Source organism: Chrysemys picta, chromosome 6 (assembly GCF_011386835.1).
Source record: "Chrysemys picta bellii isolate R12L10 chromosome 6, ASM1138683v2, whole genome shotgun sequence".
Classification (NCBI taxonomy): domain Eukaryota; kingdom Metazoa; phylum Chordata; order Testudines; family Emydidae; genus Chrysemys; species Chrysemys picta.
In genome coordinates this window covers 59411131-59426348 of record NC_088796.1, presented here as the reverse complement: position 1 = coordinate 59426348, position 15218 = coordinate 59411131, and the positions used below count along the sequence as shown (strand labels likewise).

The window sequence follows — 15218 nt, the reverse complement described above, 5'->3', positions numbered from 1 at the left end:
TGATGCCATATTTTATATGAAAACTGTTTAGTCTTAACTGCGTTAGCAACTAAATATTGGGTGCATAAGAAGCTGACATCAAGCAAAAAAGTTATATGTTCTTGTGTAATAAAGTATGTTACAGAGAAACTCCTTATACTGCAAATAAAAATTCTTTTGTTGATATTACCGGACTGTATGTAATCAGTGGCATGCATCAAAAGGCATCTGATAGCCACATTAAAGACACATTTCCTATTAAGCATCAGACTAAATTACATCATGAGCACTTCCCAGAATGAGCCAAAGAAATGTATTCTGTAAGAAGAAATAATTGTATCTGTAAAAATCAGGAAGTCTTTTAGCAGTAAAGTACTAATGCTTTTCTTTTTAGTCTCCTCTTTTGTACTGCAATATATTCAGCCTTACTGGCAAGCTTATCACACTAATTATTATTACATCTTGTAGTTCAGTTATCTTGATGACTCCTGTAGATGAAATACTTCAAGGTCAAATCTTTAATGGTGTGAATCAAACTCAGGAGCTACCATAAGTTCAGTTGTATTTCAGATATACTACATTGTTAAATTAAAATCTGTTAGTGAGTTTTATTGTCTTTATAAATATGATGTAAAATAGATGGATATTTTAATTAAGCTAGGTCTTTTGAAAAATTTCTCCTCAACAACTCTGTGAGAAAAGCAGATGTCCTTTTGTGACTATGACCACATAAACACAGTAATAACAAGCTTATTGACTATGAAGGTTTTCAGTTTGACCTCAGGTACTTTCAAGATGCCTGAAATAGCCTGAACGATTTTGGGAATCCTCAATCCATACACATTCGATAATTTTATATTACATTTACACAGAAGTGTTGTAAATCCACTGACATACCAACACATGTTGTAGTTAGTTTACATGGAGACAAAATTATCTAAATGAACTCCAGACTGTGCTGAAGAATGCAGCTAACCAGCAGTAGGGTGGAAATGTTCATTTGGGGCCCAATCCTGTTTTCTTTGATTTCAATGGGAGCAGGAGCAGGCTCCTGATTTGTGATAGGTTATATCAAAATATTAGTGTCTGCAGGCATTTGGACATTTTAACAAAATAAATTGGAATATTACATGTTTTTCATTTGAAACTATTGTTTTAAAGCCCAATCCATTGAGGTGCTGAGCAAATCAGAAGTGCTGAACACTTGAACTACCAGTTCAGGGCACCTACCTACTCCTTTTTAGGAATTGCTGAGCACTTCACAGGATTCTGCCTTTAAATTATATTAAGATTTCAGTCATTAAACACATCTGGATGACTATGGTTCTTCCTTTTGAATTCTCTTACATTGCGTATTAGAGTAAGAGTATTGTGGTACAACTCACTTGGAAATGTATCAAAAATACCCCTTTAACCACACAGTTGTTTCCATTGGAATAGCTATAGAAAAGTTGGTGGTAGCAGAATGTACTTAATTACTGTGCGTTTGCTGTGATTGTTTAGTAACTTTTCTTCTAGAAACTGCAGGAGTGTTCTAAAGTAAGAAACAATTTTGTTAACATTATACACGCAGTTAATAAACTTCCTTTGTGTGAAAATTTTTAATTTCAGTAGATATTTTTAAGGATCTTTGGAATTGAGTTATTCTTCACTCTTATTCTGACCTAAGATGGTTGTAAATAACTAGACTGTACTACTATTTTATTGATGTTGCTATTAGATGTTACATTGAACAGTCCCACTACTCCCAAATCCCATCTTTTAATGAATTATTAATAAATAGTTTGAGTTTTTAAAACTCTAGAAAAGAAGTAACTAAAAGAAGTAATTAATTGCCCACTAAATTCTAAGAGTACATGCTAGTCCAATTTTCTTCTCTTGAAAAGCATGAAGAGGGTAGTGAAGCTTCTTCTATATATTTCTGAATGTAACTAAGATAACTTACTGTATAAAGTGGCTTCTGTTACAAGTGCTCCAGCAACAGTGTGTGAATTATGCAGCATTTGCAGACAGAATTCTGTTACATTGTAGAAAGTGGGAATGGGGCAAGAGTGATCTCCTATCATTATATACAAATTATTTTGCATGTTTTTTCTGTAAAATATTTACTGTTCAAAACTATTTAGTACAGGAAGGGCTTTGTTTTGCGACATTTTAATATCATCTGCTTACTGTTTGGCCATAAAGTAGCTGATATTCCATATTTGAGGCCATCTACGTGTGTTTTTTAAAATGTCATCTGTATTAGTCTTATATTCAAGGAACAGTACCAAGAATCAGGTTCTTTCAAGACCTTCTACCAGTGTGTGGCATATAAGGCTGTGACAAGTGACATTACAGAAGGTCATGTCACTTTTAACTGCTTGCATTAGATCTTTCTGATTTCCCCAGTGCCCTTCCTTTGTTTGATTAATACTACCTTGATTTCAAGCAAGGTATCGGAAAGCATAATTTAGAGTGAGTATTCTAGGGCTGATCTAAGATTTTTTTCTTAAAACTTTTATAAAATAACTGATATTTTGTTAACTGATATGTTTTCCCTTTAATATCATTTTTTCCTTTAATATTTTTTCTCATTGAAAAAGCATGATATTGTTATAGATGTCTGGATTAATGTACTGTGTTGCTGAAGACCAAAGTAGCACATATAAGGTTTATTTGAAAAGCAGCCAGCTAGAGTAAAAAAAAAATTCTTTTTCTTACTCTTGGTTTGATCCTAGGTATGGCATTAAACTCAAAAGCTGGAATCTGTTGAATTTGCATTTGCTGTAATGATCTTATAAATCCTTGCTTCACGTGTCTGTGTAAATAGGTTGTTCTTAAGTGTATTTTTAAAAAAAGACTTCAGCTTGCAGATTCTTTCTATATCATGGTTATAAGGATTCTGTTTTCATTGTTTCAGTTTTGGGTAGCAACCAGTCTTAAGAAACTTGAGTATCTGAATTCCTTCTGGTACACTGTATCATTGTAGTGATGTGCTTTCACTCTGTATCTTTTTTCTAACTCTTCTTTCAAAGTTTCATGATGAGTGAAAACATGGGTCAATGCTTCATATGCCATAAAGAATAATTTATGCTGCCCAGAGATGGAAGTACTTTTATTACGTTTTATTTTGATACAATAACGGAGTTAAATCATTTTTCATTTCCAGACAATTTGACACTCCTAAAGCTTAGTTTAATTGATGATGTGACTAACACGGAATGAGAAAATAGGATGGAATAACATGGGGGGAGGAGGGAATCATCTTCTGGCTAAACAGGAGTTGGGAAGTGAAGATCTCGGTTCGATTTTTGGCTGTCACAGACTTTTTGTATGACTTTGGGCAAGTCAAACTTCTCAGTTATAATAATAATAATAATAATACTCTATAGGTCATAGCAGTATTGTGAGGCTTAGTTTATTAATGTCTGTAATGCTGTTTAAGATCCTTGGATGAAAATCACAGTACAGGTGTGAAATATTATTATCCTTATTATTTAGAATAAGAGTGTTTGTGATTTAAACAGAGTGTCATTATTTGCAATGAGCCAGCTAAGGTGGTGTCAGCATTTCCATTGTAAACCCTGATTTGTAGAAGTTTACAGTCCATGCAATCTTGGGCCCTGGTTTAATTAAACTGAATATATATATCATATTTTTAGTTACGCTGGTGGAACTTTGCATGTAGCCGTCCCTAAGGAAAAAAGTAGGTGTAACGGGAGTGGCTTAGCTCCATTTTTCAGAACTTAGCCCTTGGGGTGAAATTCATCAAGGTGTAGAGGTCCCAGGCAAGGCCCTCCACACCAAGACCCATGGTGGGGATGTAGGAGGATAGAGGGATGCAACTGAAATGGTCACACATCATTCCTCAGGGACTGTTCTCCACACCTGCCTGTTTGGGGCCACTGTGGTCAGTGCCCTCATTGTGAGCCACAGGAGCTAAACTTATGAGACCAAAGACTGAAAAAGGAAAAAGGAAATTCTCACCCCCAGCTCAACCTCCTCTGTGCTGTGTCAAAGAGCCACAGTGTGGTGTAAAGGGGCCCTAAAATCCCCATAACTGCCCAAAGGAGGATTCTCCTAGTGCAGGTAGTGAAGAAAGACTGCCTCTTGCACACCCTCTCTTAAGCCCTGGTGTAGGGGATGTTCCAGGAGCAGGGCCACAGTATGCAAAACTGTAGCCCATAGAGCAACTCTATGGAGGCTGCTGTAACTTAGATAACACTGAAAATGTGTCTGTTACAGTGGGGGTCTGTCCAACCCCAGTACAGAAGCATGAAGGAACAAAGGTGTCTGAAAGCCACGTTGCGTGCACCCCCCCCCCTTCCTCCCACCCCCATTCCTTACTGGGTTGCAAGTTCTGTGCTGAAACTTCTGAGAGGTTTTGGGGGAATGGCCCATCAAATGAAATAGAGGCCATGGAGGGACTGTGTTACAGCACTGAGTACTGACCACTCCCAACACCTGTAAAGTTCCTGCACTAAGACTGTGTTACAGCTCTGTTTGGGCTTTGTTCAGGGTGGGATAAACCTCATCCTTAATGGCCATTCTCACATTTATCTCCAAAGGAACCTTTCTGGTCTTACAAGTAGTAAGGGGTAACAAGGGTTCTATAAATGCTTTTAAACACATTTAAGCAATTAACTTAGATAAGAAGCATTTGTTTCAGAGGATGGATTTGATTTTTTTTTTTGAGGGAATTAATCACAAAAATCCCTCCATAGATTAAATAATGTTTAAAGTTACAGTAAGAACCAGTAAATAGCTACAATTCAGAGTTGAGGCTGACACTTTGTCCTTAGCGGCTTTTTTGTTTTTGTTTTTCTTCCCCCCAGGGTAAGGTGTTTGGTGGTTTTTCCCCAGGAATGCAAATTAATTTTCTTACTTTTGTCATCTTGTATTGCAACTTTACATTTTAAATGAAATTTTCATACATATAATATAGGGCTTCTGCAATCCCTCTGTGCCCAAACTTTCATTTCTGGCCTGATACTCTAGCTACCTGGATTCTGTTCCCAGCTCTGCCAAGGACTTGTAGTTAGGGTGACCAGATGTCCCGATTTTATAGGGACAGTCCTGATTTTTGGGTCTTTTTCTTATATAGGCTCCTATTACCTCCCACCCCCGTCCCGACTTTTCACACTTGGTGTCTCGACACCCTACTTGTAGTATGACCTAGGGTACGTTGTTTGACCTCTTTATGCCTCAATTTCCCTATCAGGATAATGATATTTACCTTCCTTTGTTAAGTGATTTGAGATCTATAGGTAGAAAGCACTGCATGAGTTTACATATTGTTTTAGTAATATCTCACAAACTACTAGGGTTAGTTTAATACTTTATATAATCTGAAAACTTGGATTCCCTGCTGCTTCTAGTGGCATAAAACACTGTTTCTAGGTCCAGAGCTTCACAAGATAGTGGTCGCTCAGATCAGGCCAGAATGATATGTGTCCATGGTCCATTTTTTTGTGATCTACAGTATCTAAAAGTAAATACTACATACCACAGCGAGACTGTGGATCTCGGCCGTCCAGTGTCATACCACATTCATTTCTACCCTGGTGGTTCATAAGATATCAGTCACTGGATCAATCGCTTATCCCTTGGATTAGCAGTGTTTGTTTTGGTACTGGTCAAGGACTTAATATAGCATGTCTCAGAACTCAAACTAATGTACTTTTAGGTCTCTGGATAGAACATCTTGCAGGTACATTAGTATTTATATTGTAGACAACTGGAAAAGAAAGAACTTTTTAGGTCGTCTAGCACATCCCTCTGCACTAATTCAGGATCACTATTCACACTAAGCCATAAATAGTTTATCCAGTCAATTATTGCTGGCTCTTTGGAGTAAGATTCAAAAAGAAATAGTCTAAACATATTATTTTAAATGGCACATGTGACAAATTTAGAGCGTTCTTGTGCTTTAAGGCATTGAGTGGGGGTGGGGTGGCTATGTCTGGTTGCAGTTGGAATCTCCAATAGGCACTATGCCTCCTTTAGGCATGCTCGCTATCAGAGATCCTTGATATAAAGGGGAAGCTCACTCACTGCTACACCCCCTGAGAAGGTGCAGAGTGAGTTCCCTTTCATGGCCAGCCTACTCACTGCAAGAGGTGTTTGCAGATGTGTGAGATTGCAGTTTTGTCTTGCCGCTGCACGGGGAACTGAAAGGGTAGAAGGCTTCTTGTGCCTTCTTTTCACAGTCTGTACCCACTCAGGATATGGTCACCATCTGGTCTTTACATTATTAAATTCTTAGGGCAGGAACTTACTTATTTGTCTCTACATTATTATTTTAGTGGTAATTTATTGACTGAAAATATAGTATCCTCTTGTAAATTTCATGTCTTGGACAACAGTTTACATCACTTCCTGCTTTTAATATGCTTTATATACTTAACATGCAAATTAAGGGCTAGCTTTTAGTCTGTGTTAGAGGCTGCTTTGTACCTCTGCAGCACTGCAGGTCAAAATTGGAATCTTGCTTCAATATACTGTAGCAACTGAAACTCTGGTGAGCGAACATATGTAGTTTTCTTTAGGGCTGATGGGAATATCTGTGTCCTCCTGCAGAGCAAAGAATATGTTCCTTAAGTTTCTAATGTGACATCCTCTTTTGTCATTATACTTTATAATATAGAATTATGGTTTAACTTCTTCCTCTGTAATGATGTATGCTATGATTTTAGTTTATAACTCAATGTAAAATAGACCAGAATTTTCACCTTTTGTATCTACAGCTCTGTCTTGACTTTTGTGTATGTACAGATATAGAGATTATCTTTTGGTATAAAGAGGTACAACTCTACTTCCATTTACACCAGCAGAGAATTTGGCCCATAGTTTGGATGTTTGATCATGGGGTTATTAGGCAGGAATTTCTGAGGTCTAAGTCTGGTTCTGCCATTAACTCTCCAAGTGCCTGGGGAAAGTCACACTCTCTCTCTCGGTGTGTAAAATGAGTATAATATTTATTTATCTCACAACCATACAATGAAGATTAATTATTAATGTGAGGTACAGTGCCTTGAACACATAAAACCTTAAGTGGTAGGAATCCTCTCTTTCGCTCACATATCAATCTACCTGTCCACCATCTATTTAAATGGACAGATTCGGGCACACATGTAGTACAGTTACACATAACGAGAGAGAGATGCATGTGCAGTATATTAGATATACTAATAGTTCAGAATCACTATTAGGAAATGCTATGCTGATGATAATACAGCATGCACCCTGGGTCACTGCGGTGGGCCATTGCCATAAAGAAGCAAGTTAGCATGAATTTATTCTTGGGATTGAACGCTTCTTAACCCTCCTGATGAGCAATGTAAATTAAGTTCAAAAGGTTGTATGTTTCTCAGGTTAGCTGTAAATCCAAAGTAAGCACTTGAACTGTATTTCATAGCCACCACTAGAGCTGGTAAAAAGGATTCCTTAGTTAAAAATATCCTAGAGTGAATTTTGAATTACCTTTTAAATACTTAAATTGTCAAGATAGCATTTTATACAGGTAGAGGTTTTCAGTGTCTTATTCCCTAATGTAGGTCAATTAAAGTTATAACACTTCTTAAATTTGAATCTCTAGATCAAATGATTTTCTAGTCGTACATTTTCCTTCTGTGCATTTATTTCAAATGTTAATAAAGTTTTCATCTACAAAAGGTTTACTATTGACAGAACAAAACTCTTCCTTTTTAAATTATGACAACTACTACTGTTTCTGTCTGTAGGTAGTGGAGGACATGCTAGAGGACGAGGAAGAAGAGGATGACAGAGATGACAAGGTAATTATCTTTCCTAGCACTTGGGTACCTGGGGATGGGAGAATTTAGACATGACACTGTTTTTACAGACAGTTAAAAAAGGAGTTGAAGTGTTTTAGTCCAGAAAATTGGACAGAGCTGTTTATCATCCTAACAATGCTACTGTACGTTGTAGGAAGGGATAGAGGACTATAAATCCTCTTCTTTTTTTGTCCAGAGCTGGGTCAAATATTTTTCTGCCAGGAACAAAAATAATTCAGCTTGTCTGGAACTTGATAGCTCTTGTGAAGATAACTGCAGTGACAACTGTTTCTGAAGGACAAACATTTGTCCTGTCTTGGGTCTTATAAATAGGGCTGTACTTTAGGGGGGAAAATGGTGTAAAAATAGTAACTCCACACTGGTTGAAAATGGGATATTGCCATCTGTAATTTTCAGTGAATTACTTGGTAGAAGAATGGCTGGTATATTCTGCACTCTGTATGATATTTAAAGAATCACAATTCTCATAGACGTCTACTTGATTTGGAGCTGGCATTGTGGCCCAGCAAGCTAGGAGACTGTTGCGGATCTTTCAGCTTTTGAGAATACGTGGTTCAATTCCTGGGCTGCTGGTTGAGTTGAGGATTGCAACCACAGTAAATAACAGCTCGTTTCCACATCTTATTGAGCCAAGCTATGGGACTGCTTGGATTGGTTGTCCCCTGGGGAGAGGGAAAAACCAGAGGGAGGAAATTAGAATGACCTCGCACCACTGAAGCAATGGAGTGATGGAGAGACAAGTGCAGTGAAAACAGCCTTGTTGTTGTCTGTGGGATTTGCATACCAAAAAATGAGACATGAAAGAGAAAAAATACAGATTATTTTAAAACAACTTTGAATTAAATATGGACAATTTTGACCTTCACAAATGTTCTCCCTAGTTTTGTTATAATAGAGCAATGAATTCTTTTTTTTAAGAGAGGAGAAAAACAGTGTATCTTAATTTATGCCCTTGACCTTTGTTTCTAGTAGAGATGTACAGTTATATACCACTGTAAGAATTCGTATGCTGGCAGCAAGTATTTGAAATGTCAGAAAATTCACTGTGATTAGTTAATCCCCTGAATGATTATTTTTCTGTTAGCTAACACAAGATTTGAGAGAGGATAAAAAAAAGAGTATTTCCCTCATTCTATTGCTAGTTCAAACATTTTAGAATTGACAGAAAGATGATATGTGAAATTCTTCTGTACATCGTTTAAATCGTTAGCTACATCATTTTGGAATAATCAAGCATTGTAATAACATTCTCCTTTTTACAAAACACATATGTGCTAGTTTTTAGCACTAAATGATATGAGCATACACTTCTGGCAATAAAACATGATTTATTGCAAAGGTCAATCATGTAGGTGTAGAGAGCTTGTATTTTAACTCAACATGCAAGCTCTGAATCATCATTTCTCTTCTGATAAACACTGATCTGCCATCCATTTATGGCCATTTTCCTCTGCTTGTTGCTGCTTTATTATTAAAGCAACTATAAGAGCTTCATCCCAGTAGTACAGTATACATATTCCTGGAAATGTTAGTAACTCTGATCGGTTCGCAAAGTACAGTAATTTAATAATTGTAGTTCGTCAGTCTATTTACCATTTAGTTGGGGGAGGGGGAGGTTGAGTTATTAAACAAACGATAACCCTTTTTAAAAAAGCCCTTTACAGGCTAACTAAAGTAGATGCCAAACAGAACATACCAGGTTAGAAATAACATCAAATCTCTAGAGCTGTATCAATTGTAATCTAGTGTTTAGCTGTCTGAAACTGACACCAGGGTTCTAACACACTTACAGATATAGTTACCAGCATTGACTGAAGGTGAGTGCTTAAATTACTGTGTGAATTCAGTGGTAGTCTTTATTTAATGCCTAAGAGCAGTGCGTTTCTTATATGAAAGGTATGTAGGTTGATTTCTATAAATTCAAAGTCTTTAATTTCATTAGTTTCATTAATATATAAGTTTTATTTGAGCTCTTGTAATTCAGTATGCTATCATGAAAATCACATCGTGAATGGAAAAGAAAATGACACACATTTTTTATTTTAAAAAAATGCTTGTACTGTACAGTGTACACAGTTATTCTTAGAATGGACATTTTATTTCAGACACTAAACTATAAATCAGATAACAAAAAGCTTTTTTTTGCCAGTTTCCTCCTTTAAGTTGTATCATGTACTGTTTACTGATGATGAAGATTTTTAATATTGGTGTGTCTGAATTGAAGGAGCACAGTGTTATACTCCTTTTTAAAATTCATAGATTCCTAATCTTAAAGTTTTGTGCATAATGAAATTTGGTGAGAAAACAAATGCACATTTTGCAGTACTGGCAGGTACTGACCTCCAGCTGTCATTACTTCTGTTTTCTCATACGGTATAATAGTAAAGTCAGGTCAATGGGTCCTCTTATAGGATAAAAGTAAAAAGATTAATAAATGTGCCAAAGCCTCACTTTAATTGAACCTGAAGCATATGTTGCAAGTATGTAAAATATGTCCCAGATGTTTAACCATGGCCAGTGTCTTTGCTTTCCCTGATTACCACAAGGCAGCTATTAGTCCTGTAACCTTTGGACTTGGGGGTAAATGGGGTATTACATGGCACAATAATAAAGCACCTGTTTTCCATTCAATAAAGACCCCTGGCAGGCTTTGCCTAAGCCTATCCATATGTTTTCATTTAGCAGATTGTTGTGCGATTATGAAAAGTGCCTTTCTTTAGAGCCAGCATAGATATTAGTCACTTACTCACAATGAAAGGGCAACTCATTGGCTACTTGATGAGGTCCGTGTGGGCACACACTAAAATAGGTTATTGGATGTGTGGTGGAGGGCTGTTTTTGACATCCCTATATAAATTGCAGAATCACAGAAGTGATAAATTGAGACTGATAACTATCCAAATGTTTATAATTAGCTAAAATAATAGTTTGTAAAATCTTTTTATTAATAATGACCTTTAGTACCTGTGTGGAGTTTAATTAAGGTTGGCAAGGTACAGTTGTAATTAGGTTGTTGCTTGTTTCCTCAAACCTTATTTTGGTTTTGTTCCAGATTTACCATTTTACATTTTTATTTCACCTTGCAGTACAAATAATCAGACAGGCAAGATTAAAGATTTAAGGTCGTGTGATGCCTAACACTCTTTTAACTAGAGGACATTAACATTTGTTTTCAATTGAAATATGATTAATACTTAAAAATGGCAAATATACTTAATGTTATATCAGTTACAATCTACTGTTCAACAGTGGGTCACCACTTTCTTAATAGTATTACTTACTAATGTGCTTTTAAGAACTGAAATGCTGTTGCAGTTTACTGTTTGGTTCAGACATTTGTCATAAATTTAATACTCATGTTTCAAAAAGATAACACTGCATTCTGCATTCCATATATTCTGTACTTTTCAACAAACCTGTGCCAACCACAAATTTACAGTTTGATCTTATTTTTTTTACCCTGTTCCAAACTCTGACTCTGTGGTTAATACAGTATCTTTGCAAACAAGGGTTAGTTAAATTACTTGAAGTCAAGTTATCAACAAACCATAAAATGGCTTTTTACAGTGTTATGTAATAATAATATAGTGGTTTATGTGCATAACTTAGTCATCTAAGTAATGAAGTTAAGATTTCTTTCTGTGGTTTAAGAAGTTTTTAGGCATGCTTTCCATATAGCTTCTTATGCTTTTAACAAGGTCCAGGCAGTCACAGGGACTGATGGGTGAGGTGATGAGCATCTAGCTCAGCATTTTGTGGGAGGCATGCAGCACTGTGCAGAATCACACCCCCAAATAGTAGTAATAGTTCAGATTTGTAAGAGAAAAAAATATGTGAACTCTGGATTTTAACTGTATTAGTTAAAAAGCTTTATTAAAATATTCAGGTCATTTGCACCTTCAGCTTCTTTCTCTAACCATTTGTACTTTGTTTGGAAAAATCTCTGTAGTTCTAAGTCAATGGTATCATGTATGGAGATAACTTGATACTATTATAATGAAGCATAGTTGGGTTAAAATATATTTTTAAGCTTTTAATCATAGCTGCCTGGACATACCAACTTTGTTTTCAAGCCCAAACATGTTTGTAACCTGCCTCAGAAGCATGGGGGGTGGGGAAGGGAGATAACTGTGATATGATATAAAAAAAAAGATTCTCATCTGTCAAAATGGCAGTTATTTTCTATCAAAAATAAATGCTTTGTAGGAAAACAGGTAAAAAAAAATAGGGGAGGAGATGGAAAGGGGATTTTTTAAAAACTGAATGGAAAAATCTTCAGACACACTTACGGTTTGATTCTGATCTTAGATTCTGTACATGTATACCACCTAAACAAGTAACAATATATGCGTTTGAGCATATTGAGTGTTTGAGCCTCTAACCAAAATTGTAGCTGATATTGCTGTCCTCTGAAAAGTTAGTTAGGACACATACATTTATTTAATATATGTGATTGAATAATCTGAAATAAATATGTGGCTAGAATAAAAGTGAAACTTTTTATCACTGTATGCCAATTATTCATCTAGGGTGATATTCAAAAAATCACCATAAATTGGGCAAGTAAATGGGCTTTATATAGTTTTCCTACATAGGGGAAGGTATGATGAAAGCCACTACCTCTAACAAAGGGTCCAGGTATGGCAAAGCCAGGGTCCCTTTGCCTCTGCTGCTTCAGCCTATAGGCTGGAATAGCAACTGATGTCCTTCCCTGGCCCCTGTGCAGGGGTTTTGTGGCCACTGCATCCACACTGAACCACAATCCTGGAGTTGTCTCCCTGGCACCCCACTCCATGTGTCCTTTCTCTCCCCAGTCCCCAGAACTACCACAAGGCATGTGGAGCTTTGCATGAGCACCTCCCAAAAAACCAAATTTCACCCATGCTTCTGTCTGGTATTGGTGCCCCCTCTGGTATTAGTGTATCCTGGACATATTTCATAAACACAATATATTCTTTGTGGGAACAACAACTGAGAAAAGCCACCTCAGATGGTTAGTCACTAGGGAGCCAGATTCTGATCTCAGTTATACCGGTATAATTCTGGAGTAACTCCATTGAAGTAATTGGGAGTGACTCTGGAGTTACATCAGGTGGCCCGCTGACTACATACGGATAACTCGGATCCAGATGGAAAGTTCAACCCTCAGGGATATCATGTGCATGTGTGATAGTCTCTGGGGGACTTTGGGTCCATAAACTATTGAATGGATTACACTCATTCATATATGTAGTTTTTTCACCTGTGACTAATATAATATGGGTAATATTCTTCATTTATTAAGTAATCTAAGTATAATTCAATAAGCTATTACATCAAATGAAGACCATCTCTAAATTATGCTGTTACAAAACGTGACATAATTTTACCCCTGCAAATTTTTTAATTTTTAATATTATTTCCTATGATAACTAAGCAGATTGAAATTCCTTTTTGTCTAGGGAAGGATTTATTTTTGAACTAACTACTCATGGAAAGGGGTATAAGCGATGTGCCTCTAGTACCCCTTTTGTGACTCAAAAGAAGAGAAATATTTATTTGCCTCATCCTTGGGACCTTAATGTGAATGTAGGTCTAATAATTGTTTGACTCCTAAATTACAAAGAGGGCATTCATTCATTGTGGCATTTTAGAAACCAATGGGAAGAGCCATTTCTGACTCTCAGAGAAACTTTTGAGACTGTGTTTAGGTTGAAGCACAGGAATGAGAGTCTGGAGATCTGGGTTCTATTCCAGCCCCTGCCGCATACCTCCTGGGTAGCTTCAGGTAAGTCACATAAACACCAAAGTTTGAACATTTTGACATAAAGTTAGACAGACATCTAAATCTCTACTTAAGCTCTTTTATGGTTCCCCACCTTAGCCTTTCCCAGAGCTTATTTGGCACAGTGGTGGATTCAGCCTGATATATCCAACTTGGATGGAATCTTCTGAGCTGAGCACCCAGAAAAAAGTGATTTTCAAATACAGGCCCAGAGCATACAATAACCTTTTATCTAATTCTATGACAAATCAGAGACATTGTAAAACTGAGGCACAACTTTGGGGGACTATGATGGGGTGGGGAGTGTACCAGGTCTTTGGGGGCCCCCCAAAGACAGTTGTTACTAGCTGTTTTACATGCAAAGAAGTAGTTGGAGAGATCAGCTAAACAAGATACAATCCTGACAAAATAAAACAAAAGAACATAAGTGAAAAATCACCTAGAGACTAATGTGGTTTGAAAAGACAAATTTAGCATTGTATAGCTGTCTCCATGAGGACAGAACTCCCCGCAATAGAGAGCAGCCTCAGGAGCTGCTGAGCTTCCACGGATTAGCAAGCAGAGAGCCAAATTTGTCATGAATGGAGTTCCTAAATAAATAGTACATGTAATCAGCTCTAGACTACTTCCTTTTCATTGTATGGATATATATGTAACTGTAAGAGCCCTATAATCCATTACAGAGTGCAGTGCCTAGGAAACTGCATGAGACTGCATTTATAGTTTTCTTCATAAAGGAGGAGGGGTGGTTTGCTCCAGCCACCCCAGCAGAAGTTACAGCTTCTAAACCTGACACATCACCTGTGATGTCTGGAGACCTTGTGCCTTCTTTAGAAGCCATGTTTCCAGGCTTCCAGGTTTCAACAACCTCTGCCCCACATAACCAGCTTTCACCCCCAGGTCTATGTGTTCCACATAAGGGAGGGGAGAAGCATGTTAAAGCGCAGAGTTGGAGGGGGTACAGTGCTGCCAAGAGGAGCCAAATCCTAGGTCCATCCCTCTCCTACTCCATGGAGCCCAGTCTCCAGTGGCAAAGGAGGTGATATGGCTCTTAATTGCTAATTTTTTATGGATTTTCTGTTTGTCATTTTGGTGTCATTTAACATCTGATACACACAAAACATTTTTAACATCCTAGTTCCCCAGTATTCACAGTCCAAACCAATGAAACCAGTGGTGTATTATCACCTAGGCTGGCAAATTTGCAGGGGTGGCAAATTTATAATAGCGGCATTTTTGTAATCATGGCATCAGTGATGCTGCGATTCTACCAATCATAGCACATATTGAAACCCCCAATGATGGCGTGATGCCATTTAGTAAACATACTCGCGAGAATCCTAAACATTAATAATATGACCAGAAGGAAGAAATTAAGCAGTTCTCAGTTTTGGATCCAAGTGCGGTCCCGCGCTATAAGCGAAATTGCGGTATACAGCCGCACATTCAAGCGAGGGTCCGCTGTACTTGTAATTTTATTTATAATAAAACTTGTAAATGTTCAATTATTTTAATGATATTTAGATTCATTTTAGTTCAAATGGATTTGTAAAAGAACTAAAACAAGTTCATATGGGGCCAGGGGCGGCAATTATTTCAAAGTCTAAGGGCGGCAAAATCATTAATCCACCACTGAATGAAACTGAAGGCTAAATTCTTTAAAGAATAATGGTTCC

At 37.1% G+C, this 15218-nt stretch overlaps 1 protein-coding gene across 9 annotated transcripts in view; it reads left to right on the top strand.

The window, feature by feature from the left end:
- MCTP1 (multiple C2 and transmembrane domain containing 1) overlaps positions 1–15218 on the top strand; it is a 473721-nt gene that overhangs the window by 398709 nt on the left and 59794 nt on the right. For all 9 annotated transcript variants that reach the window (XR_010588809.1, XR_010588810.1, XM_008172983.4 and 6 more), the window contains one exon: positions 7704–7757. Coding sequence is in view for 7 of the 9 variants with exons in the window: in XM_008172983.4 (XP_008171205.1) it covers positions 7704–7757 (54 nt within the window). In the remaining 2 variants the exon portion in view is untranslated. The remainder of the gene's footprint in view (positions 1–7703; positions 7758–15218) is intronic.